We start from the raw sequence: 24,288 nt of genomic DNA, 5'->3' as shown, positions 1-24,288 counted from the left end.
TCCCAGCTTCATCTAGTGCTGACCAGACAGTCATTTTTATGCACAACTTTATGTGGGGCTCCAGTGTGTCTATGGTACATAAATGTTCATCTCTTGATCCCCAAAGTCCTCAGAGCAGGAAGGGCAGGGTGCCTGGGCCAGGCTTCTTAGCAGAAAGTGTGGTCCTTGAGGTAGAGCGCAGGGGTGGGGGTGGTGACCAGCACTCTTGTGGGGAGATTCCGTTGGGGAGAAATGCCAAGGGTTCTGAGTGTTCCTCACACCTCTCTGAAAAAGGAGGTGGGTGTTAGGCAAGGTCTAAGTGAAGAGTGAGGCTAAGGCCCCTTTCCTGCCATGGCCCCACTCTGGTACTGCCTTCCTTCCCCTCTCCCCGCTGACATCCTACTCTGGCACCCCCTCCCACACCATGTGGCCTTCCCCTCTGCTCCCCCAATCCCCATGCAACCTTTCCTTCAGCACTTACGATGTGGACAGGGGGGTGTCCAGCTGTATGATGTGTGGCCCACGCATCCGCCGCAGTTGGACCCGAGTCAGCTTCCGAGGCCTGCTGTCCCCAGGCTCAGGGATACCCTCGATCCTTTGGCCGGCCAGTTCCTCCCGGATCTCTCTGAGAATGTCCTCAGCCCAGAGCGGGGGATGGGAGACGCTGCCACCAGGTGCCAAGTAGACAGGCCCCTCTTCTTCCTCATCCCCTGAGAACTCCCAGGAGCTGTCCCCAGCAGAGTCAGAGTTGGCTGCGGAGCTGGGTGGCTGCCTCTGAAGTCGGGCCCTCTGCAAGGTTTCCATCACCACATTCCCTCCCACTGAGGTCCTGTCTTCCTCTTCAGACCAAGCCGGTGGGTCTCCCCTGGGAAGGCTGCCTCCCCTTCGGATACATCCCTCTGGCAGTTCTGGGGCACTTCGGCGTTGGGGAGCTTGGGAGTCAGGAGGCTGGGGGCGCAAAGGAACACCTCGGAGGTCCAGGGTGGAGAAGGTGAGGCGAGGATCCTGCCGAAGAGCCCGTGAGAATAGATGGGGCAGCGGAGAGTGGGAGCCTGGGAGCAGAGTGCTGTAGCCAGAGTCGGAGGTGTCTGGCATTGAAGGAGTGTCTTCATCTGTGTCTTCTGTCACCACCAGGTGGGGGATGATGGTCAAGATCTCAGGAGTCCTACAGTTAATAGTCAGATGCTGAGGGACAAGTTCAAGTCCGGAAAGTCTCCGGTCCTCACACTATCCAGTAATGGCCCCTCCCCCAAGCTCATTTCAGTAGCATCCTCACATTGCACTGATGTGTCTTGCTGGCTGCACAATAAGCTCCCCTCCGGCATTTTAGCCACAGCACTTGGACCAGTACCTTGTGTCAAGTAAGTGCTCAGCTATTTGCTGAGGGGTTCCTGAGCTCCCCTGAAGTTATCTCCCAGTGATGGAGCGGATCTTTTTTTCTCCTTAGCCCTGCTGTTGAAAAGCTGTGTGATTGCAGATGAACCTCATACTCTGGGGGGATTTGGACTAGCGGATCCCACAGCTCTGACATGCTGCAAATCTATACTGCCTCCACTCTCCACCCCTGGCCCTGGGAGCCTGCTCTCCTCTCAGGGAGTTCATGTCTCTGTGCCTGTTTCCTTCACCCTGTGCCAGCCCTAGGCTGGCTAAGCCCCAAGGCTGTCCCATGGGACCCTTTGCACAACTGGTGCCAACCTGGTCCACTCCAGCCTCCAGCCTGGGATCCTTGATTGATCCTAATCCCCACAACACTGTCTTTTCTCAGCCTCGTGGGCTCCTCTCCCTCCCCGCCTGAGGGTCTCTAATGGGAGACCTCGGAGTTCCTGTGGACCTTACCTCCCCTCTGTGCTGCTCTGAGAACCCTCTTGGGAAGGTGTGGAGGGCCTGGTGCCTTGGGACGTGTGGTCCTGGTCGCGATAGAGAGCCAGGAGCTCCCTCTTCTGTTGGACGTACTCCTCTGTCTTCAGCTTCTGCAGGGTGAGCTGCGGTGACACTTTTCATTCAGAGCACTCATTTATTGAGACTTCCTGTATGCCAGGCACATGCCAAGTGCTTTACATACATTATCTCATTTAATCTTCACAACTGTTTGAGGTAGATACTATTTTTTACTCCTATTTTCCTACTGAAATGGAAATGGAGCTTAAGTAACTGCTAAGGTCTTACAGTAAATGGGGTGAAGCCCAGATTTGAACCCTCAAGCTGGTCCTGGGGGTGGGTAGGTTGAACAGAAGGCCCCTTTTCTTGCCTGCACATTCTTGTTGCCTCTCAGGCCCCCTTGGCAAGCCCTCTATCAGGTCTGTCCCCTCCTCCAGGAAGCCCTCCCTGATAAGTAGTGATGTTGGTGTAAGTACTCTGAAAGGTGCTGGGCTCTCCGGTTACTCTCTCCTACTACCAGAGAACTCTGCTGTCCTTCAGAGATGAGAGAAGACCATGCCAGGAAGACAGAGATATAGTATATTTTCTGTCTTCTCCTCTCAACGTTTTCATGCAGGTGTCCTCGGAATAAAATAGTGACATCTGAGAAGTGGTTTACAAAGCACCTCCACATGCATGTGGTCATTTGATACATGCCATCATCTTGCAGGGTGGAAAGTGTGGATATTAGCCCATTTCACAGATGAGAAAACAAGACAGACTATTGGCATTGCTCAAGGTCGAACAGGTATAGAGAAGCCGAACTTGGGCTGGCCTTTCTCTGAGAGTCCCTGTTCAGTAACCACTTTTTCACGAGCAGCCTTAAAGGGCAGAGAGTTACTAAAGGACAGCCTTTGCTTAGGGTGGGGGAGGGAAAGCAGCAGAACCCATGGAGAGGTTGGGTCAGAGGCCCAGCAGAAGGGAAGTTGTGGTGGCTACCAAGGGCAGTGCTGATATTAGCACTCACTGGTGTGGCCATATTAAATGGCCATTGTTGAAATACTCCACTCTGGTGAGCAGAGGGCTGCTGTCTGAGCCTTTCACCTCCCTTCCCTAGGGACAACCCCATCCCCCAGGATACACCAGCTAGAGGGGTAACAACTGGCACAACACAGGACTTCTAGGTCAACCCTGCACCCCACGCACACACACTGTAATGCACCACTCGGACTGCTTGATGCAAGTGCCATACTGGTTGTTAAATAACTGTAATCTGTCCCCAGCTTGGGGAATATGAACGAGCAACTCTTGGACACCCAGAGCTTCCCAAAGCCTCTCCAGAAACAGCAGGTGGGTGGGTCGGCACAAGTGACATGTTGGAGAAATGCATGAACAGAGACAGAGAAATGACACCAGGCTTACAGTCCCATCTCCTTCCCCTGGCACTGCAAGTTCCTCAGTCTTGTGAGTGACAGTACAGTGCAAATGTTAGGTAGGAAGATAAGACAGGAGCAGCCAGAAAATGAGAAGATAAGATTCAAAGCAAAAGCTGCCCAAACCCTGCCCTGTGAAGACAACAAAGGCTTTGCCGGCAGATAACTTCCTTCCCAACCAGACCCCAATGTGGGTACAATCGGACGGAACCAAAAGCTGCCCGAACCACACCTCCGCATGGGGAAGGACACGCTCACTGGGAGGGAGGGCTGTGTAGATGGACCTGTCAATCAAATAACCCCACCTTGTCAAAGAGGCGCCACCTAGCCAGAATGTAATATAAAGGCAGGAGTGATATAAAAGTTCAGGGTCTTTGTCCACCTTGCCTCTGGCCCGCTTCTCCCTAGGAGTGTATTCAAATAAAACTCACTGTTTCACTACTGTGTCCCTGACTTTCAGTTCTCTGCAGCGGAGGGGACAAGATCGGAGGAGGAGGAGTACAAACCCAACCCTAAGATTCTCGCCAGAGTGAGGGCTACTGGCGCCTGGGGGCAGGAAACCAGCCCCGACACCAGTCCCAGTGTGGCACAACAGAGCCGGGTCCGAGGCCTCCTCGCCCGTCCCCAGCATGGCAGGGAGCTAGGAGAAGGGGGTGGGTGGGCAGCCGGCCCTCCTGATGAGACGCCGCGCCCTTTTGCCCCACAAGACCCAAGTTCAGTTGGGTGTTTGGGAAGTCCAGGAAAGGGACGTTGTATGGAAGAAGTGAACTGGAAGGAAGGGGTGGGGTTTGCAGAGCTTCCAGTACTGGCATCTCCACTGAACTCGCCTTGGGCCCCAGTCCGGGAAGAAGCAGAGGGGGTGGAGACCTCAGCACCAGGGGAAAGCACGAGGCCCCAGCCACCCCCAAGCCTCTCCCGCCACCCTGGGTCAGGTGAGAGGAGAGACACGTTAGGCAAGGTGAGAAAGGGAGAGGAAATCCATGTATGTGACACCCTATAAAGCCGGGACGAGGAAGGGAGGGCTCCCCCAGCCCCGCCTCACGATTCTTTCTTTGTCCTGGTGGAGAACTGAGCCCTGGGAGGAAATGCCTCCCCTCCCCCCGTCCCCAAGTCAGGCTCTCCTCCCCGGTGTGGACTAAAACGGACCTCCTGAAGGTGCCCACGGCCTCTCTGGGGGGCAGATGCTGAGGTGCTTCCCCAACCAGCAGGGGGCCCCACCCAGGTGCCGCCAACCACCCTTCTTCTAATGGGCCCTGCGCCAAGCAGCTACTAACGTCCTCCTCCCGTCTTCTGCGTGGTAGCTCCCACTGTCACTACAACGCCCCAGACGCCCTGGACCCAGGGAAGTAGGGTCACCCCTCAAGAACAGGGGGGGCAGGGAGCCTGCTTGTCCCCTCAGCGGCCTCACTCTCAGTCCCCCTCCTTGGCTTGGCTCGGTCTCAGCTCTTTCCGCTCTGCCACTTCCCTTCATTTTCCTCTTCCCAACCCCTGCTGTGCGTACTGCCCAGCTTCGGCCTCCCTCCCCTGGCCAAGCTCTTCGGCTCTAAAAGCTTAAGGCGCCCCCTACCCTTTTCAGGAATAAATCTACGTCTACATTTCTGTAAGGCGGAGAAAACAAAGTCTGACCCCTGGGGTTTCTCTATCCCGGGGACCAATAGATATGCTACTGCCCTCTTCTGTTCAACACAGACTGACGGTCCCGGGGCGGCATTCCCTCCAAATGTGCTGGAGACAATAGCAGCGCAAACTAATTTAAAAGATTCAGGGTTCCTTGTTTCGCCAAGGCAGGCCCGGCGGCGTGTGCACTCTCTGGTACCACGAGAAGTGACATCCTTTCCTCTAAATGCCTGGAGAGAGACTGCCTGGGCTTAAGTGAGTTTGCATAAAATACCAGCAACTTTTTAGTGGTTGCCTGCCTGCCTGCGGGGTCTAAAGGGAGAAGGTGGGCGGGGTGTTGCTGTGGGGCTGGGAACCAAGGGCAGAGGACACAGGTCTGATGGTGGAGGTGGCAAGGAGAAGGGGCTGCCTGCCTGCTGTCCTGGGGAGGTGGGGGCTCCAGGAACCCTGAGGCTTGTTGTTGCCTTATCCTCTTCTCCCCTCTCACCCAGCCCTCCTTTCGTACAGCTTAATTAACCACTACAGTGGTGTTCATTGCCAGCCAGTCCTACCTTGGCGACACTGGTGGGGCTGGGGAGAGGGGTGCAGAGAGAAGGCACCTGCCATGCACAGAGAAGGGACTAAAAGCAGGCTGGAAGCAGGGGTCAGGGCTGTTGGGAGACCACTCTAACCACAAAGCCATCCCTAGACCTCCCCCACCTCTGGCCTCCTGGGGACAGGCTGGACCTTGTTTAGGGATTCAGGGAAGGGGCAGCCCTGCGGGGCTGGAGGACTCAAGACCTTGAGAGTCTGATTTTCATCCTTATTTCTTCTTTTCTTTTCTTTTTTTTTAATGACCAAAACCTCATCATCATGTTTTACTCTCCTAATTCAGAATTTTTTAAGACAGGATTTAAACAGAGACCAAGCTCTGGTTTTCCTTTTCGCAGATAAGCTCTCCACGTTGTGACATGATACCACAGATAAGGTTGTGGGAGGAACACTTAAAATTGTTTCCAGAACCACGTTTCCCACACATTCTCAAAGGTTTCAGAAGCCCTGATTACCTAATGAGCCAATAACAAATTGCTGTTACCCATTCCAAGCAAACCCCGTAAGAACACTAATTTGATTTAAACTCTAAAAATAATGAAGTTGCATTCTTTAGAAAGCGTTTACACTAAGATTTCTTTCCTTGTTCAAAATGCCTTTTCCTTTTCTTGTAATGAGGTTTGACATTCATATACTAGTTTCAGGTGTACGAAGCAATGATTTGAAATTTATATATATTTGAAATTATCACAGTAGGTCTCGTGAATGTCCATCACCAAACATTGTTACAAAAATTCTTTTTTCTTGTGCTAAGAACTTTAAGATCTACTCTCTTAGCGACTTAGCTCCTCCTTAGTCCCAGCTGAACTCCAGGTGTGTTTCCGTATTTCCAAAAGCCCTGAGGTGTCTCTACTGGGTTGTCTCCCAATACCTCATTTCCAAAATGTTTCAGTTTAAAACTAAATTTTACTGCCCTAGCCCTACCTCTCCCCAGAAGCAACAACTAACACAGTTTGCCTTTGTAATGATTTCATTTTGGTCAAAGGTACCATTGCCCAAGCAGCCTTTCAAACAGGAACCTTGGGAAGTTAACCATCCTTGGTCCTTGAGGACCTGAGTTACCCAGCTGAGCACCATGCTGCCTCCTTAATCTGAATGATTTCTTTAAATCTCCCCTACAAGGCAAGTTATTATTTATATCCATTTTGTAAGTGAAGAAATGGAAAGGCCACATAACTCACCCAAGCTTCCCCAGCTACCAAGAAGTAGAACTGGGGTCTGAATTTTGATTTGCATGCAATAACTACAGGCTTTTAACCACAGTCTCCCAAAGGCTCACCTGTTTCTTCCTTCTTTAGCATCTTTCTTCTTCCCCTTTATTTCTGTTTCGCAACATGTCCCTAAGGCCATGGCAGTAAATCTCGATGTTTCACACCCAAACTTGTAAATTTCCTATCCACCAGTCTCTCCCTCCCACCTATCACACTGCCACCTGACAGTTCAGGACGAAACACAATGGTTTCACAGCTGCATTCCCTTGCTCAGATCTATGGTGGCTCTCTCTTGTCAATTCATTTCAATTCAGTATCATCCAGAACACACTTTTCTGTAGCTCTTAGGTCCTGTAGAGCCTGGCCACCCATCACTTGCTCACACAAACCCTTTGTTCCAGACTCAGACAGACATGGTCACTGTCCCCAGAAGAAATCCAGCCCAATTGCTCCCTTGATTCTTCTGCTCATGGTCTTCCTCATCCTTAACAGTCCAACTCAAATCTTCACTATTTGGCCATTCTGCTCGTGTAGGGGGTTGAACAGTGGCCCCAGAAAGATACGTCTAGGTCCAAACCCCTGGAACCTGTGAATATGACCTTATTTGGAAAAAGGGTCTTTGCAAATAGGCAAAGAGCCTAAGTTAAGGGTGAGATGAGATCATCCTGGATTTAGGGTGGGCTCTAAATCTAATGGCTGGTGTCTTTATAGAAGGGAAAGGGAAATTTGGACACAGAGACATAGAGTGGAAGGCCACGTGAAGACAGAGGCAGAGAGGGAGTGAAGCAGCCGCAAGCTAAGGAACACCTGGAGCACCAGAAGCTGGAAGAGACAAGGGAGGATCCTCCCTGGAGCCTGGGAGAGGAATCCGGGTCCTGCTGACACCTTGATTTCCAACTTTTGGCCTCCAGAACTGGGAGAGGGTAAGTTCTGTTGTGTTAAGTCACCAAGTTTACGGTAATTAGCACTGGTCCATTTGGACCTCTCTTCTTTTGAATTCCTCTAGCTTTTATCACATAAATCTGCCCATGACACTCTCCTGTTTAATACCTTCACTAGGTGCTATAGGACAAAGTTCAAGTTTCTTAGCATGTCATCCAGAGATGGGCATGATCTCATGGTACCTGCTGCCCAGCCTCTCTGCCACTACACCTGCCCTTGTGACTTATGCCCTAGTAATACAAACCACTAGGCTGGTGGTTCTCTGAACACACACGACTGTGTCACTTCTGACCTTGGTATTTTCTGCTTCTCCACTTGGAATACCTTTCCCTCCTACTTAGTTCTGCTCATGGATTCTAAATATCCCCCCCAAAAGGAGCTCAGTCAGTAGGTCCTCTGTAAGGCTTCTCAGCCCTCCAATCCTGCACTGCTCCTCCCAGCCCCCCCCACCCATGCAGAATGCATTCCTCATCCCAGTTCCCTTCTGTATACATGTTTCTATGATTTGTAAATGAATTTATCTAGCTAGGCTGCAGTGAATATCTCTTGAGGTCAGGTGTGTTATTCTTTTCTGATTCCCCAACACCTACCCAGAACCTGCAGTCAGGAAATGCCCCGTTAATGTCTGCTGAATGGAAGATGAAGTTTAGAAGTAATTGGTTTCAGGGTGTAGAGACCTTTAGGGGATGCCATCTTGGGCTCTCCCAGTGACTGGCACCACAGCTGGCCCATGCTCGTAAGGATGGTCAAGGCTGGGTCTCCCTCTTGAGGGTACCCCTGAGGGGCTGAGGGGCTGAGCAGGATGAGAGGCTCCTGCACCTACCCCCAGCCTCTCTCTCTCTCTTTCTCTCTCTCTCCTCCTCTTCTCTGTGCTGTTTCTGAGCTCCAGGTCCTTGCCATCCCTCCCCATGCCAGGCTTTCACATACCTGGGCCTGCTGGGTCTTCTCCAGCCACTGGACACGGTCTGCAGCACTGGGGCAGTGCACAGTGAGGGCACTGGAAACACACTGGAATTCAGTGAGGTGGATTATCAGGAAGCTGTCTGGGTGGAGGAGAAGGTCTGCGTCAAGGGCTAGGCCTTATTTGGTCCCCATCCTGTCTCCTCCCTCCCCTTGCCAAAGGACAGGAGAAGGGAAAGGTCTCTACAGGAGAGACATACGAGGGTCTCGGAGTGGTCGGCACACAAGCTTCTCCAGCGAGAGTGGGGGGCGGATAACCTTGGCTTTGTCTGCTTTGCGCTGGGGCTTGGTCACCAGGAGCATGTCGGAGAAGAGGAACAGGTACACATCGAGCTGGGACACGTGCACGGGAGAAAGAGGCCACAAGGTCAGTGGAGCAGGGGGAAGGGCGGGACAGGGATGGTCTCACACACCGGCGCACAACGGCGGAGGTCAAGGGCAGAACTGTGGGATGCTAGAGCTGGAAGGGGTGTCAGCTCAGTCCCCTCTCACTTTACGGGCAGGGGAAGTGTGGATGCAGCGTCATACAGACAGCCAGAGCTTAGCCAGAACCAGGTCCTCCTCCCAGTCACTCACAGACACAGACACAAACCCTCTTTTCCCATGCCAGCCTCTCTGGCTCTTATTCTGCCTCTCTCACACTTCCCTTCATTCTCTTTAACTCCTCTCCCATTTGGATCTTTCTCTCCATCACTTCCCTGGGGCTGTCTCACCTTCCCTTCTCGCCCCTCCTTCATGCGCGCAGGACCCTCCTGCAGCAGCTGCCTGGTGTGCTCAGGAGCGATGCCCAGCATGGGGGACATCAGGTCTAGGGTGCAGAATGGACGCAGGTTCTGAAGGGCACAGAGGGGAGGTCAGGGGCTCGGCAGGGCTTGTCTCTACCTCTCAGCCGAGGTGGCCTGTGCTGTCCAGCAACTTCTCCCTAGGAAATGACCAGCCTCCTTTTTACCCTTTTGACCTCCGCCCCTTGGGTGCTCACTGCTGGGAAGGAATGACCGGCTTACCTCTGTGGTTCTCTACCCTTTCCCTCCAGGCCTCCACTCCTCCGTTGCCAAGCGCCCCCCTGCCCCCTCTCACCCTCTCACCTTCTCCACCTCATCACTGGATGACTCCAGCACCTCATAGGGCCCAATGCGTTGGGCGGCAGCCACCAAGCTCTCCTGCTCTTCATCCTGGCGGACCTGTTTATTGAGGTACCGCAGGAATGACTCCACAGCTGCGATCTGGGTGAGGAAGGAGGAACCGCTTAGCCCCTTCCCTTGTATGTCCCCCCCAACCAATGACAGCCAGGGCATTCTCAAGGAGTTGGTGCCTCGCTGGCACATACACATGAGGAATGAGACCCGTAAGAGTTTCTGGGAATCGGTTCCCGCACACCAGCCCCCAGGCCAAGGGCACTGGCCCTGCCAGGCCACCTACCATGGCGTTCAGAGCCTCTCGGGCTTGTGCCTCTGGGCTCCGCTTGAGCACAGCCTGGAGCAGCAGTGGGTACTTGGTGATGCGCTGGTGGGGCTTGATGAGCAAGTCCCCCAGATGCTGCCTCCCTGAAGGCTTGTGCTTCTCACACCACTGGCAGGGAAGGAGGACAGGGGGTCAGGAGTCTGCAGGCTCCCTCCTGCCTTGGACCCAGCTGGAGATGGGCTGACCTGGTTGTCTAAGGCCCACTCCAGGCCCTTCCCCAGGCACCTCATCCCCCACCTGCACAAAGGCCTGGAAGAGAGGGTTGGTGTCTTGCTGCTCCCGGGCGTAAGCCATGGTCTGCTTCACTTGCAGGCAGTACTGGACATAGGGCTGGAACCGCTCGCTGAACTGAGGGACAGACATGGGGGATGGGCAGCAAGCAGTCATGAGATACAGGCTCCAGCTGCAGAACATGAGGAGCAGGCGGGGAGAGGGCCTTACACAGATCCCTAGGCCCACTACTGCCGACCTCTCCTTCCCACGGCAGCTCCCTCTGTGTTCCCAGGAGGAGTTGAGGTCCAGAGAGGAAAACCCACTGCTGCTCTCTGAGCTCCTACACCCAGCTTCTGCTGTGCCCTGTGGCTCTGGACCTGCTCTCCCACCATTAATAATGCAGCCAGAATGTTCTCAGGACACTGCAGATCCCATTTCACCTGGGCAGTGGGTAGAAACCTGAGGCTTGCCCAGAAGCCTTGCTCCTGAAAGGGGGCTGCCTAAGGCCCCCAGGACATGGTGCCCCACCTTTCTACCCCATTCTAAATCTGTAAGACCCACAATTTCCTGGTCGGGTAAAATTGTGGAAGCAAGTCTGATCCCAGGCCTCTTTCTTCCTCTTCTCACACTTCATACTCCAGGTGCCCTGTGGCCTTTATACCTGCCCCATAGCCTAGGGGACACCTAGCCTTCCCTCCCAACTGTTTGTCAATGTCTGTGGCCAAGAAGTATGATTTTGTAGCTGATAAGAGCCTGAGTGCAAACCTTTCCTGAGATAGCTTCATCTCCAAAGGGTCTCAGAAGACCAAAGAACCTTTGGGTCAGAGGTCATGCCTACAGAATGAAGGGCAGGAGGGGAGGTGGTATTTTGGAGTGGGGGCTGTGTCATAAAGGTATCTGTGTGGCTAAGACATGCCCTGAAGACAGGGTCCCTCTGGGCTCTCCCAGTGGGGCCCCAGATGTGGTCCCTCCCCATGCCTCACCGTCAAGAAGCCGTTCTTCAGGCTGACAGGGTCCAGAGGCTGGCCTGAGGCACGGGTCTTCTCCAGGCTGGGCCCCAGCACCTCCTCCCAGAAGCTCCGGTGCACCCGAATCAGGCTGGGGATATTTCCAAACAGGGTCTCAGCTGATATCTGGAGGAGGGAGCAGGACAAAGCCATGCCTTGGCAGGTCAGGCAGGCAGCGCTGGCACAGCTAAGCTGGGGCGGCTGCGGGTGGGGTCCATCTGATGGCTGAGCGCTGGTGCAGGAACGGTGCAGCGGCTGGGCCCCAGGCCTCCTGGGGGTCCTGAGCAAGAAGGGGGGTAGGAAGGCAGGGGGTGCCCTAGAAAACTGGGCAGTGGGGGTTCACACCAAGCAGCTTGGAGGGCTCTTGGGGGGCCCACCACCCACTCCCCAGGCTCCCCTCCCAAGCCCCCACTCACTTCAGTCAGCAGCCCCACACGCTGCAAGTTCAGCAAACCGGCAGCTAGGAGCTGGGGGCAAGGAGACAGGAGGGTCTCAGTGCCTGACCTGATCCTCTTGGGACCCCAGCCTAGCCCTTCGATGCATCCCCACCCCTCAACTTCACCACAGCTAACATTTCACCTGAGACCCTGGGCTGGTCTCAGATCAGAGGCATCTCCTCGTTTCCCGCCTGCTGCCACCCGCGACCCTGCCCCTTCTGGTCCAGGGGTTGGGGTAATGGGAGGGTAATGGGGAAATGGCTGAGGGTGGGGCCTGTCAGGGCTGCGCGAGGCTCACACTGGTCATGATCTTGAGCTTTTGCACGTAGTTCAGCTCTGTGGTCAGTAGCTCCCATAGTGCTTCCTGTTGGTGGCAGAGCTCCTGGTTCATCTCCTGGGGTGGGAATGGGGCTGATTCACTTGGGGAATGGTGACAAGAGTAGCAGCTACTATTTGTTAAATGCTACAGGGTCTACTTCATAGATGACCTTTTGCTCCTCAAACCAGTCCTCCAGTGTGTAGGCAGTTTTGTGCCCATTTTACAGATAAGGCAACTGAGGCTCAGAGGTTTCCTGTCTTGACCAAAGTCTCACGAGTAAGTGGTAGAGCTGGGATTGGAATCTAGAGCAAGACATCTCCAAATGCTTTCCCCACATGACCCCACTTCTCCAGGCCTTTCCCTCCTCTAGGGCCGAGGGGAAAGGGATATATGTGTCCATGACACTGTGGGGGCACACCCTGTGCTCCAGGCCCACCTTGTGCTCAGGTACAAGCTCCTTCCAGGACTTCTCGATGACCATGCCCCTGTCGCCGCCCTCTCCTATTTCCCAGTGGTGGCGGTCCTCAGGGGGCAGGCGAGGCATCCCGAACATGCTGAATGTATGCAGCCGCACCTCCAGCGCTCGGGCCTTGCTGACGTCCTGGGGGAGCCGAGAAGGGGATGAGTCCTGGCACCAGCTCCCAGACCACCTGGCCTGTGGAGGGCTGCGTGTGTGCCTGGGCATGGGAGGTGGCAGGCAGCACTGAGTGTGAGTGGGGACACGGGGCCTCCACCAGGGATTTCAGGGGAAAGCTGTTTCTGGAACATGGATGGACAGGCGCTTTGGTTCACAGAAAGGTCCCTGGACAGAGGGGTCTGTCCTGGCTCCCTGGCCAGACACCTTCCAGGACTCTGACCAAGACTGAACCCTTCAGAAGGACCTTCAGGTGGAGCCCAGAATAGAACTTAGTGACAACATTTTGACATTTGCCCATAAAATGGACATTTTTATGACAACATGGCTTAGAGATGCAGTTCTGAGAGGGTCTCTAGACAGAGCCAACCTGGCTTCTTGGAGGGGCTGCAGCTCTGATCATCTGTGGACGATATCCTAGCTCAGGCTGTGAACATGGGGACAGGAGAAGAGGACCCATTACCTTGAATTTGGGAGAGTGAGGTGGGACAGCCCCATAATGGCCCCCATGTCTCTTCTCAGGCTCTAGTTCTCGCAATCTGATGGGAGGCAGGCCTCGGGCCTGGCCAGAACCCTTGGCAAAGGGGACATTGTTCTGTAGGCGGCGGCGGCTGGGTTCCTAGATGAGGAGCAGGGTAAGTTCTGGGGGCCTCCCTTCCCCCAGATCCCAGAGAGCTAGTGGGGGCCAGGGTTGATTCCAGACAGCACTGCCTACCCCTGCAAGCCGGGCTGGCTCACTCTCCTCTCCCACCAGGGAGGCTGAGCTGGGCTGGGGAGGGGCATGCCCCCTGGCTCTCTGGTGGGCCTGGGAGCAGAAGCAGGGCCATCTCCAGAACAGGAGCATAGGTGCTCGCGTGCCTGGCTCTGGCGTGCACCCCCAGTGCCCGCCTCCCAGTGCCTGTCTAGTCATGTGCACTACGGGCTTGTACAATGCATGACACCCACTGCATTCTGGGTTCCTCACAGCTTCCCCTGTCTGTGAACAGCCACCCTCACATGTGGAGGTGAGGGCACACATGTGTAGCCTCCTCCCCAGGAGCACGCAGCCTGCATGTCCTCTCCAGTTGGGAGTGGTCGCCCTTTTGCATGAGAGGTTGAGGCCATGGCCACAAGTCTCCTCCCAGGCAGGCCTGGTCACATTCCTTAATTTGCCTGTGGCCTGATTTACCCCACATATTTCCTAGTCTCTCTTCCTGCCCTCAGCCTGGGAGAGTCACCAGCTGCCCTCCCTGTCTCCCAGGGCCGAATCCTCCTCCAGGAAGGCAGGGGATACCCCTAGCTGGAAGCAGAACTGTTCTCAAGGTGGAAGGGAAGCCTGGAGGCTGAGGGAAAGACCACAGCCTCCACACCTCTTTCCTTGGTCAGCTCTGGACATGGGCCAGGAGGGTGGAACTGGGGTGTTGCTGAGGCAGGCCCTCTTACCCCTCCCCACTTGTTCAGTGGGGACACCCTGAACCTTTGCTCTTCCTCCAGTTATGATTCAGAGGGAGGCAGGTCTCAGGAAGCCCACAGGCTCCTCCCAAGTAGAGGCGGGAGTTGGGAAGGTGCCAGCCCCAGGGTTTGATGACACCCCCCATCCTTTGCCTGGGACCTGTCTAACAGCACCTCCTCTGAGGGCCTGGCTTCTCCTGGCTCTTGGCCTCACCTGCCCCAGAGTTCCAGGAGCCTGGCCCTGCACTGCTCTCCTCTCCCTCAGAGCCCAGGAAGGGGGGTAGGGGTGAGGGGTGGGAACAGAGCAGCCCATGAACCTGCAGGGGCACAGAGACTTGAAAGCCTTGGGTCCTCCCTCCTGCTCCACCCAGGTCGCCTTTAGGGCACAGCCTGGACTCACCAGCAGGGGGCCTCCTTGGGGGTAGAAACTGCCAGCAGTGCTCTGGGGGGAGGCCTGAGACCGGCCCCCGTAAGTCTCAATGCGGGAAGCTACAAGTCCTTGGAGGGGACCCCCATCGGGAGGACCAAAGTCCTGCATCTCTTCTCTCATGGATCACCTCCAAAGTCATAGCTCCATGTCCACGAGAGGGGGGTCCTCTGAGGCTGCAAACAGGAATGGAAGGGCCAGCTGCGTCAGTGGGTGGCACCAGCCTAGAAATCAAGTGGGGAGGGGAGGGCCAAGGGCTTGTCACTGTTGGGGGAGCATAGCTGCTTCATCTATGACTTAGTGGGGGTGGGGTATGTCCCCACATGCTGGGAAGAAAAACCTGGGAGCTATACCTCGTCCCTCACATGTGTGCCCATCTGGAGTACCAGCTCCCACAAAGGATGCTGCAGTCCTGGCAGTAGGTGGGAAAAGGGGTCACAGACACAGCTGGCTTGCTGGATGTCCCCAGGTCGGGAAGTCCCCTTGAGCAAGCTACACCCTCCCCTTCCCCATACACAGCCTGGGCTGAGGCTGCAGGGAACGGTAGGGAGAGTGGGGCCACGGGAGACTGCCTGACATGACACCTGTTTTTGTGCAGTCCTCGAGCTAAGAGTGTAAACGTTTTTTACATGTTTAAATAGTTGGAGAAAACCAAAAGAATATCTCATACTACACGAACCTTATATGAAATTCAAATTTCAGCGTCCACAAATAGTTTTATTGGAACACAGCCACATTTACTCTTTTACCGATTGTCTACGACAGCTTTCCTACTAGTAGTGAACCAAGACCATATAGGCTTCAAGGTCTAAAATATTGACTATCTGGTCCTTTACTGAAAAGTGTGTCCACCCCTTACCTGCACCCTCCGGCCACAGAGAAGGAGGTGAGGGAAGACAGCTATCAGCCGCTGGCCTTAGAGATGACCCACGGGGAAGCAGGCTGTCTGGTCTGCCCTGGGATGTGGGGAACCTCCACGGGGCTGGGAGTCAGGTGCAGGGCTCCATCCCTAACCGCTAAACCTGGACACTGGGCCACCCTCAGAGCGGGGAGGGCCTGGAGAAGAGAGCCTCCTAGGCAGATGCCATCCTCTTCCAGGTGGGCCTGAAGCCCCTGCTCAGCCCTCCCGGTATTTTTTCTCTGATTTATGAGCCGGGGAGGAAAACGTTCATGTCTCCCAGACCTCCTCCCCCAAATCCTCCTTCAGGGGCTCTGCCTCCTCTCCCTCTTCCTACCCAAGGCCCTTTTTGAGTTTTGACCCCGCTTCCTTTCCCCTGCCCGCCGCGCTGCCTCCCCTCGCCCGCGGTCAGTCCGCCCAGCACTCCCGCCCCTCACCTGTGCCCGCAGGTGTCCCTGTGCCCAATGCCCGCGCTGTCCGCCCCGGCCCGCAGGGCTCCCGGTCGCCCACGGCTTCCCCAGCGATGCCAGCCCCGCTGCCCAGCCTGGGTCTGGGACGGAGCGCCCCGCGGGGCTCGGGCAGCGCAGGGACAGGCCGGGTCGGTTCGGGCGGGGCGGGCAGGAGGGCGGGGACGCGCCTGGCACCGCCTCTCGCCGTGGGCCCCGGCCTGGCCGCGCAGCGCGGGCGCCCGTGGGGCCTTGGGGGCCAGGGTCCTGCCGCCCCGCGCTAGGAGAGCTCCCTTCGCAGAGCCCCTTCCCCTTTCGCGTTCGCACTTGAACTCACCACCCACCTGCCTGACGGAAAGGATGGGACCGCGCTCCGCCCTCTGTCCCGCTCAGACCCTCGCGAGGCCGGGCGCCACCGCCGAGGCTGCCAAGGTGATGACCGAGTGGTCGGTGGCAGGTGCCCACCTCTCTTTCTGGATGCAGCGATTGCCGCTATCCCGTCCTACCCCTGCCTGTCTTCCTCCTTTAACCAGGCAGGGGAGGGGACTGCCTGCCGGCAGAAGGGTGTAGGAGCCAGGGACCCCTGCCCCCCCCACCCTCGGCGCTCTGGCTGTGGAGTCCAAAGTGTGGCCCTTATCTCTCACTTGCCTGACCTGGCCATCGTGTGGAAGGCTGCCTCTGGACTTTGCCTTTGCTCCGGGGATGGCATCTGGTGCCAGGCTGAGACCTGACCCAACACTTCTCCCACTACCCAAGATGGGTGTGGAGTGTGGATGGGGTTAGGAGGATCATATGGGGGCACCGACTGAGGCTTCACTGGCAAGCAGGCACCTGCCAGGCTTCACAAGGGCCATCCCGGCATCTGCGGTGGCTGCTAAACAGACACTGTTCAAGGGTGGGCACTTGCAGGGCATTGCAGGAAAACACCACATTTCCCATCCCCAAATCGGGGCACATCATCTGGCAGAAGCACTGGATATGGGGACTCGGTAGCATCCAGGGATATGTGTGACCATTATAATCAACAATCATGAAGCCAAAGACCCTGTAATGGGGTGGAACAGGTCTGAGTACCTCCCCAGCCTCCACCAGGCCCCGCGGTCTTCCTCCAGGCAAATCAGCTACGCAGCTGGATAAAATCTCTTACTTTTATAGAGCACTCTGATGACACACTTTCAAAAGCATAATCTCATTGTATCACCAGGGAAGATGGTCTCCATTCTCTGCTCCTGTCTGGCATATTAAACACAGAAATGTTCTGAAGTGTTGTTAGAGCTCACACTGACTCTGACCACTTTATTTTGTCTGAGAGAGGGATCTTTATTACTGGACGGTTCCTGATTTCGTCCGCCCTCCCCGTTTGCCCTCCAGTACTCTTTCTGACTTGTGCTGTGTTTGCTCTGTTGCTTCAGAAGAATTCTAGCTCGCTGGGCTCTACCTCCCGCTTCCTGCCGCCCAGGTGATCGGGATCAGTTTCGGGGAGAGAAGTTGGGTGGGGCAGGAATTGCAGTGGAGAGAGAGACGGAGACACACAGAGAGCCAGGATGGCCAGAGTTGCCATGAGGGAAAGAGCTAATGAACCTGGAGATGGTGATTACTGACTATTAAATGACACCCCAGAGAAAGCTGGTGCCAAGTGGCCCCAGCTTCCCCTCCCAGTGTCACCCAGAAGGCGGTGGAAGGAAAAGTAAAGAGGGAACTGGAAATTGAGAGAGCCTCAGAGACTAGCCAGGACTTACAGCCTCCGGGGCATGGCTAAACTGGCCTGCTGGGCACAGTGCGGGGGAGGGAGTTAACCCTTTCATTTCCCTCAAGGCTGAGATACCATCTCCACCTGCCACTGCCCCAGGGCCAGTCTTCAGCCTCTGCGAGGAGAGGTTCCCAGGGAAAGCCAGAGTCTAAAAGCAGGAGGTGTGGCCAGCACAAACTGTGGGCTGGGAGGCGGGACTCCTGCGTTCTGTTCCTTCTCTTCTGTCCTGGTTGTCAGATTTGTTGCTCTCACAACCTCCGTTTTCCCTAGCGCCTTCTGTGCTTGGGGGAGAAGACGCCTGTGACTGAGAGAGGACAGCTCAGGGTGCTGAAAGAAGCCTGAAGAGTTGGGAGGTTGGAGGGTTGGCCTCTACTGAGGGGCCCTGGGGAGCTCTGGTTCTTGGCCCAGACAGGGGCACCTGCAGACTTGTATTTCTTCCTGGCTGGCTTCAGACTTTCCTCCTATCTCTAGCTTGAGTCCTGCATGCCTCAGTTTCTCCCCCAGTGCATATTCTGCTCATTAGGTCCCCAGCTCCACTCCACAGCTAATGAGAAGTTGTCTGCTGTCCAGAATTGGAGCTCTAAGAATCAAAAGCCTCTGTCTGATACAGCATAAGGGTAACTTTCTGGGGCTGGTGTGGGGGCCCCAAGTCCCTTCTGTCCCTCTTCCCAGGCAGGAAAGTCAGGGACACTCACATGAGCCCTGAGCTAAGCCCAGTACACACCTCTTAGGGCTGGGCAGGCCTGGTTAATGATGGGCTAGCAGGGCCAGGCAGCTGATGGGAGGTGTGTCCTTCTTGGCCCAGGGTAGGGGAGAGGAGGGGCAGCTGAGGGCTGGAGCTGGGAGGCATAGGTCTTGAGAAGCAGCTCAAACCAGGAGGTCAGGCCCCTGGGCACAGCTGCCCATGCCTCTAACAGGACAGAGGCCCTCCCTCTCTCCCTTCCTCCCTTCTCCGCCTGGCTTATTTCACTGAGCATAATACCCTCTAGCTCTTCTCCCTCCCTTCTTTCCATCCTTCCTTCTACACTTACTGGCAGGGCTCATCTGTGCAAGGTACTGGAGTATATGGAATAGATATTCCCAGAATGAGGAACAGTCCTAATCCCAGTATGACTGACGGACAGTCCCTGACTTCAGGAGGTCACAGCCTAATGGTGAGTAAAACATTGATGTATAAGTTGTGCACATAAGGAATGAACCAAGAGCTTTGGGGTCACTTTACAGGGACTAATAACTACATTAGGAGTCCAGGAAAGCCTTCATAGAGGAGGTGAACTATGTGCTGGTACATTATGGATGAGTAGGAGTTTGCTGGGCAGAAAAGGAGGGAAGGGCATTTCTGGAGGAGGTAACAGCATGAACAAAGATCCTGAGAAGTGCAGGAGCATGTTTAAAAAGAAAGGGGAAAGGGCAGGCTTTCCCAGAGGCATCCAGAGAGTCTGCCCCAGTGGTTTCCTGAGGACATCCCATGCTCCAAGAATCTGATCTCTGGGTGGTTGCTTAGGAGGACAAAACCCTCTCCCTGGTATTTAAAAACCTCCATAATATGACCCCAGTTATATTTCCCTCTCACCTGCTTGCCCCCTACTCCACCCCTGGACATGTCACTATTCTCTGAACCTGCCTCAGTTTCCCTGATTCCATGCCTTTGCTCAAAACTTCCCCTCAGCTGGCATAATGCTCTTGGCCCCTTGTCCTCCTTCAAGGTCCTGCCCCAGGACTGCTTCCTTCATGAAACTTCCTGGTAATCTCCTGACCAGAGCCATCAGTTCCCTCCTTGCTTTCAGCGGCCTTGGCAACGGTTTCTTTAAAAAGCACCACTCTTATTCTGCCCAATACTGTTGTTAATTGCATATATGCCCATGTCCTTCACTAGACTCCAGGCTGCTTGAGGGCAGGGATAGCCCCACATAGGGCCTGGCACAGGATGGGCATCCAGTGTGTTTGTGCAGACGGAACTGCAATGACTTGCTGAAGAGTCAAATAGAATCTGCTTGCAGATATACCTACCAGCTGTTATCTCTCTACACCTGCCCAGAGGAGTTGCCCGTGTTTTACTGATACCTGGACTTCATCCATAACCTTAGGTTGTCATTACTGGAGCTTCAGCTTTTCCTTGGAGGTCCTTTTAAAGGTTTCTGCCCCTTTATAACAGATGAGCCAGGTCAGTTTTACCTTGCACACCAGTTCCAATGAGTTAGCAGTGGTTTCTCTAGAACGTTATGTCAAGAAGGATTCTGTGGTTGATGAGGGCTCAGAAGAAAGAGCCCTAGGGTGGCTTAGCAATGCCTATATTGCAGGGAGGAAGGGCACCCTCTGCCTTAGGCTGGTTTATCAGATACTTTTCTCATGTTTAAGAAGACGGGGGCAATATGAGTGCAAAGGATCTTTGCCTCTGGTGGAAGCTGAGCAGGGAAATGAGTGGAAGAGGAGCTGAAGGCCCCAGAGGTAGATTTTCCTTCTTGGGATTTCCTGGGGCAGATCTTGGATTTAGGTGTTTGAATGTCCAGGCTCTGACCTGTGCCCCTGTGCTCTGACCATGTCCCACCTGATAGGATATGATCAGGAATTTTCGCCAACCCTGTAGGGCCTTTGCAGCTCAGGGTCCCTAGCAGCCTTAGCACATGAGGCTAAGGCAATGACACTGAGCAACCCCCTCACCCTGCACCCCTGGCCTGGCTCCCACTGTGGGAATGCTCCCAGTCCTCTCCTCCCAGGCAGCTCAGGCCTTTGAGAATGTCAAGAATGTATCAAAAGTGAATCATCTCCAGAGCTGTTTTCTTCCTGGCTTTCTACCTTTGCCCCATTGCACCTGGGGGCCATGGTCTCCCCTAGTGGTACCCCCTGGAAATGCAGTGAGATTTGGCTTGGTTTCTGGAGCCCGGAGTGGACAGACCCCAAGCCCTGGCCTTTCCCAGTTGAACAGGACCCACGTGGTCTCGCAACCCAGCGTTCCTCCCCACACACTGGCTGATATCCTTGGCAGATGGCCCTGCCTCTACCTGATAACCTGCAGCAATGCTACTTCCAGAATCTGTGCCTTTGTTCAAGTGGTTCTCATCAGTGGAAGTGTGGTCACTTCCTTCAAGTCCCCTTCGTCCAAGCAGTCATTTGATTTCCTCCTTCAGGTCTGTAATGACAGTGGGTCTCCACCTCTTCAGCCTGAGAGTCACTCAAAGGTAACATGTAATTATGAAGTTTAAGCTCTGGGTCAGTCCTTGCAAATGTTTTCAAAGTTAGAACAGCCCACCTCCCACCATGGTCGGCTTCTACTAGCCCTGTGGCTTCTGTCACAGCCAGCCCTTGCTCGTGGCATGTGTATTTTGACGTTCATTTGCCCAGGGTGGCTAACTGTCCCAGCCCATCTCATTATGACACATCTTGCCCAGCCCAGAAAGATGGGCAGATGTTTTTACTCTTAGACGCTAGTACAGATGTCTTAAATCATTATTTCTAATTTAATTTGACAACCTTGACTTTCAGGAAGTTCTATCTCTGGCCCAAATATGTGCAGCTCAAGCATGAGGTAATTTCCTTATGCTCTGGGAAATATCTTTCTCCTATCGTGAATCTCTCTTTGGATATTGAACCACAGTTTGGGGCATTTCAGCAGCGTCCAGAAACCCTGGATCCTTCCCCATCCTTCGAGACCTTAGCTCTCAGTTTGGGTTCATATGGGTGTTAGAATGGGCTTTTGGTCTGGCCATTAGCCTGTAGACAAGAGACCTCTGTGAGCATTTCGGAGCAATGTCTTTCTCTAACCTTGCCCCCATTTTTCTCTGGTCTCCACCCTAATTGTGCATTAATCCTTTCCACTTGCCTAAATGACCTTCAGTCATGGCCTTACACATCCCTTCCTGCTCTTCTGTCCATGCCAGTGTCTTTGTTCACAGGCAAGCCCTCCACAAGGGCTTTTCAGGCAGGCAGACTTGACTTCTCTAAGTCTTCATCCTTACTTGGAAATGGAGGATAATCATACTAAATTTGGGGATCATTATAATAATAACAGCTAGCTTTTTAATAAAACGATTACTATGTGCAGGCATAATTAAGCACTTGACACATCTCATTTCATTTAATCCTCACAAAAACCCTGTGAGTTAGGTATTATCCTCCTATACCAGAAGAGGAAACAGGCTCAGAGACATTATATAACATATTCAAGAGCATGAAGTTAGCAAGAAGAAAAGCCAGGATCTGAACTAAAATTTATCTCATTCCAAAGCCTTTTACATCTTTCACACTATTCTAGGGGAAAATAAATGGTTTGCTGTGTGTTAACCTGCCATACGTCAGGAAAACCAAGGAACACTGACTCCTTATTTCTACCCTGAAGATCATCTCAGCATTCAAAGAAACAGAAATCCATCCACAAAGCGTTGAGAAGTGGCGTTGGTCTTTGCTAAAGGCTGCTGGCCTGGAGCACAGTGGCTTGTGGCTCCCCACACAGCAACATTTCCTACAAACAGCATATACATGCTTCAGTCCCAGTCTGCAAAATGCCACTCCTCACGGCACCTGTTCAGATTTCTTCCACCCTTCCGCTGTCTCCTCCAGGCCTTCTTCCTGATCCGGAGCTCCATTCCTTTCCTTTATAAAGTCATCACTCTTGTCCAACTTGGGGGATCTGTCCACTTTTCTGTTCAATAAAACCAAAGATTTTTCTGGGAACCCACTATCCTCAAAAGAGGTAAATAAACTCCCTATATGCTTGTCCCTGGCGATCTGGGCCCTCAGTGCATGTCTAAGGCATATAGAAGGAAACCTCAGGGGTGAGACAATGTAACTCTGGGGAAAGGAAATCCCGGGGCAAAATACCTCTAAAACAGAAATCAGTCAAAGGGAGAAATAAAGTTTAAAACCTGTTTATTGCCTACAAACTGCAGTCCAGGGCCATCTCTTTCCTGCTCTGGCAGAAGCAAGCAAGACCTACCCCTAACCTCTCAGGTTCAGATAAGCCCTTGGTTGTCCAGATAATTAATTACCTATTGATATGGAGATGAACTACTTTTATCCACCCCTGAGGAATGCTTGTTAATATGCAGATGCACTAAAGCTAGGCGATATATTCTGGAAATATTACAATTTTACCCACAGTCCACCCCTCCAGAAATCTCGCCTCGCAATCTACTCATTCCCCCTCTTCCGCAATGGTCTCTGGGTGAGAAAACTGGAGCATTGTCACCAGATTAATGACATACAATAACAACAGCAATAAAATCATGATAATCCTCAAGCCAGAGAATTCAGCTAGGTTCAAAGTCCTCTGCAGGTTAAGTCTATAGCTTGCCCATTCCATAGGCAGGCAGTAGCTGAGGAAGGTAGAGAGTTCAGAGCAGTCATCATGTGGCAGCTGCAGCCATGGGGCCCATCCAGGCCACAAGGATTATAGAAGAAAATAACCTTAAGGGTGATAAGATACATGTTTTAATGACACCAGCATAGGTAAATCTTGTCCATCAGGTAGGATACATGACAGAGAGTGGTCCTGTGACAGGACAGTGGCAGGAATGGGATCTCATCCTGGTCTAGTGTACCAGACTTTCACCCCCCTCCCTGCGGGAGTTACAGATGGGTATATACAGATCGATATATAGGGCCACGGGAGGTACATGCTCTGGTGGTAAAGATAAAATAAAACTTCCCTGTAAGATGCCCTTACCTCCTGGACGTTTTTGGTACACTACCATGATCTTTGGGGGCCTCTCTGCTGTTACTCCAGGAATACACATGAGGCCAGCTTCCAGGCCTTTTCTCCAAGGTGCCAAAGGGCCAGCCATCGCTGGTCCATGTGTCAAAATGCCCAGGGCCACATCCATTCAACAGTGTCTCCAGGGTTTCATGCAGTAGGGGCTGGCAGCAGGATGTTGCTCTACTGGCCATATCCTGGCTTCAATAACTCTTCTTTGGTTTGCACATGCAATTGTATAGGAGAGGCAGCAATGTGTGTGTGAGCATGTCCACAGGGCTCAAGGCTCCTTTACATGGCTTCTCATTCAAATGCCGTAGCACTGTCCATAGGTGAATTGACCACCCCCATAGACTATTGGTGTCCAACTTCAGGTCAGATTTCAACAAACCATTATATTTCTCTATCATGCCTGCCCCAGTAGGATTATATGGTACATGAAATTTCCACTTTATTCCTAATTGCAGCAGCCATCCTTGTAATGCATGTCCAGTAAAGTGGGTGCCTTGATTGCTCTCAATCACCTGCGGCCAGCCAGAGGCTGCAAAGAGATGCTCCAGGCCCCTCTTGGTGGTTTGTTGATCTGCAGGAAGAGCAACCAATAGTATAGTAGCTGTGTCCACACAAGTCATGGCATACCAATATCCTTCCAACATGGGCAGCTGCCCGATACAGTCTATCTGCCACCTGACACGGGGTATCGGCCCCCTAACTATTGTCCCTTGTTACTGTGAGACTTGGTGTCAGTCCCTCTTAGAGCACACAAGGCACTCCTTCTGGGCTCTGCTGACTTCTTCAAAGGTCAATGGCAAGCCCCACCAATGGGCTACAGCCCACATTGTCTTTTGTCCCATGTGCAACAAATGCTGGTATAGCCCTTGGGCCACATCAGAGGCAGGCTTTCCTTCTAGCCAACACACCAGGGCCAGTGTGTCTGCTTCATCATTCCCAGGGGATGCCAAAGGCAAATGGCCAGTCACATGATT

The 24,288-nt window shown here is 53.7% G+C and overlaps 1 protein-coding gene and 1 long non-coding RNA gene across 8 annotated transcripts; one reads left to right on the top strand and one right to left on the bottom strand.

Annotated features, from left to right (window-relative positions):
* Positions 1–30: 30 nt before the first annotated feature.
* Positions 31–16,026, bottom strand: PLEKHG6 (pleckstrin homology and RhoGEF domain containing G6). 7 transcript variants are annotated; one of them, XM_057491230.1, is made up of 16 exons: positions 15,855–16,014; positions 14,493–14,743; positions 13,125–13,280; positions 12,464–12,628; positions 12,007–12,102; positions 11,688–11,738; positions 11,248–11,397; positions 10,289–10,399; positions 10,010–10,159; positions 9,676–9,813; positions 9,304–9,423; positions 8,791–8,923; positions 8,558–8,673; positions 1,816–1,961; positions 461–1,144; positions 31–264 (listed from the first exon to the last, which is right to left on the bottom strand). In XM_057491230.1, the coding sequence occupies exons 2-16, from the start codon at positions 14,640–14,642 to the stop codon at positions 255–257; spliced, it is 2,376 nt and encodes a 791-aa protein (XP_057347213.1). In that variant the 5' UTR covers positions 14,643–14,743; positions 15,855–16,014; the 3' UTR covers positions 31–254. The 7 variants fall into 7 exon arrangements, 6 of the variants coding, with proteins under 6 accessions (XP_057347213.1, XP_036766006.2, XP_057347214.1 ...); XM_036910111.2 differs by having other exon boundaries at positions 14,493–14,695; positions 15,855–16,013; XM_057491231.1 differs by lacking the exon at positions 13,125–13,280 and having other exon boundaries at positions 14,493–14,695; positions 15,855–16,015.
* LOC118924883 (uncharacterized) lies at positions 4,113–7,530 on the top strand. The gene is made up of 3 exons (XR_005029772.2): positions 4,113–4,227; positions 5,054–5,141; positions 7,400–7,530. It is a non-coding gene; the product is annotated as an uncharacterized LOC118924883 (long non-coding RNA).
* Positions 16,027–24,288: the final 8,262 nt, after the last annotated feature.

This window comes from Manis pentadactyla, chromosome 14 (assembly GCF_030020395.1).
Source record: "Manis pentadactyla isolate mManPen7 chromosome 14, mManPen7.hap1, whole genome shotgun sequence".
In the NCBI taxonomy this organism is placed as follows: domain Eukaryota; kingdom Metazoa; phylum Chordata; class Mammalia; order Pholidota; family Manidae; genus Manis; species Manis pentadactyla.
This window is presented reverse-complemented; position numbering and strand designations above follow the sequence as displayed.

Excerpts from the sequence above, each read along its gene's own strand:
- PLEKHG6 (XM_057491230.1), bottom strand. The coding sequence starts at position 14,642 with ATGAGAGAAGAGATGCAGGACTTTGGTCCTCCCGATGGGGGTCCCCTC. Across the intron at positions 9,814-10,009 it reads GAGAGGCTCTGAACGCCATG|ATCGCAGCTGTGGAGTCATT; the intron begins GTAGGTGGCCTG and ends TTCCTCACCCAG. Across the intron at positions 1,145-1,815 it reads CAGAGCAGCACAGAGGGGAG|GACTCCTGAGATCTTGACCA; the intron begins GTAAGGTCCACA and ends TATTAACTGTAG.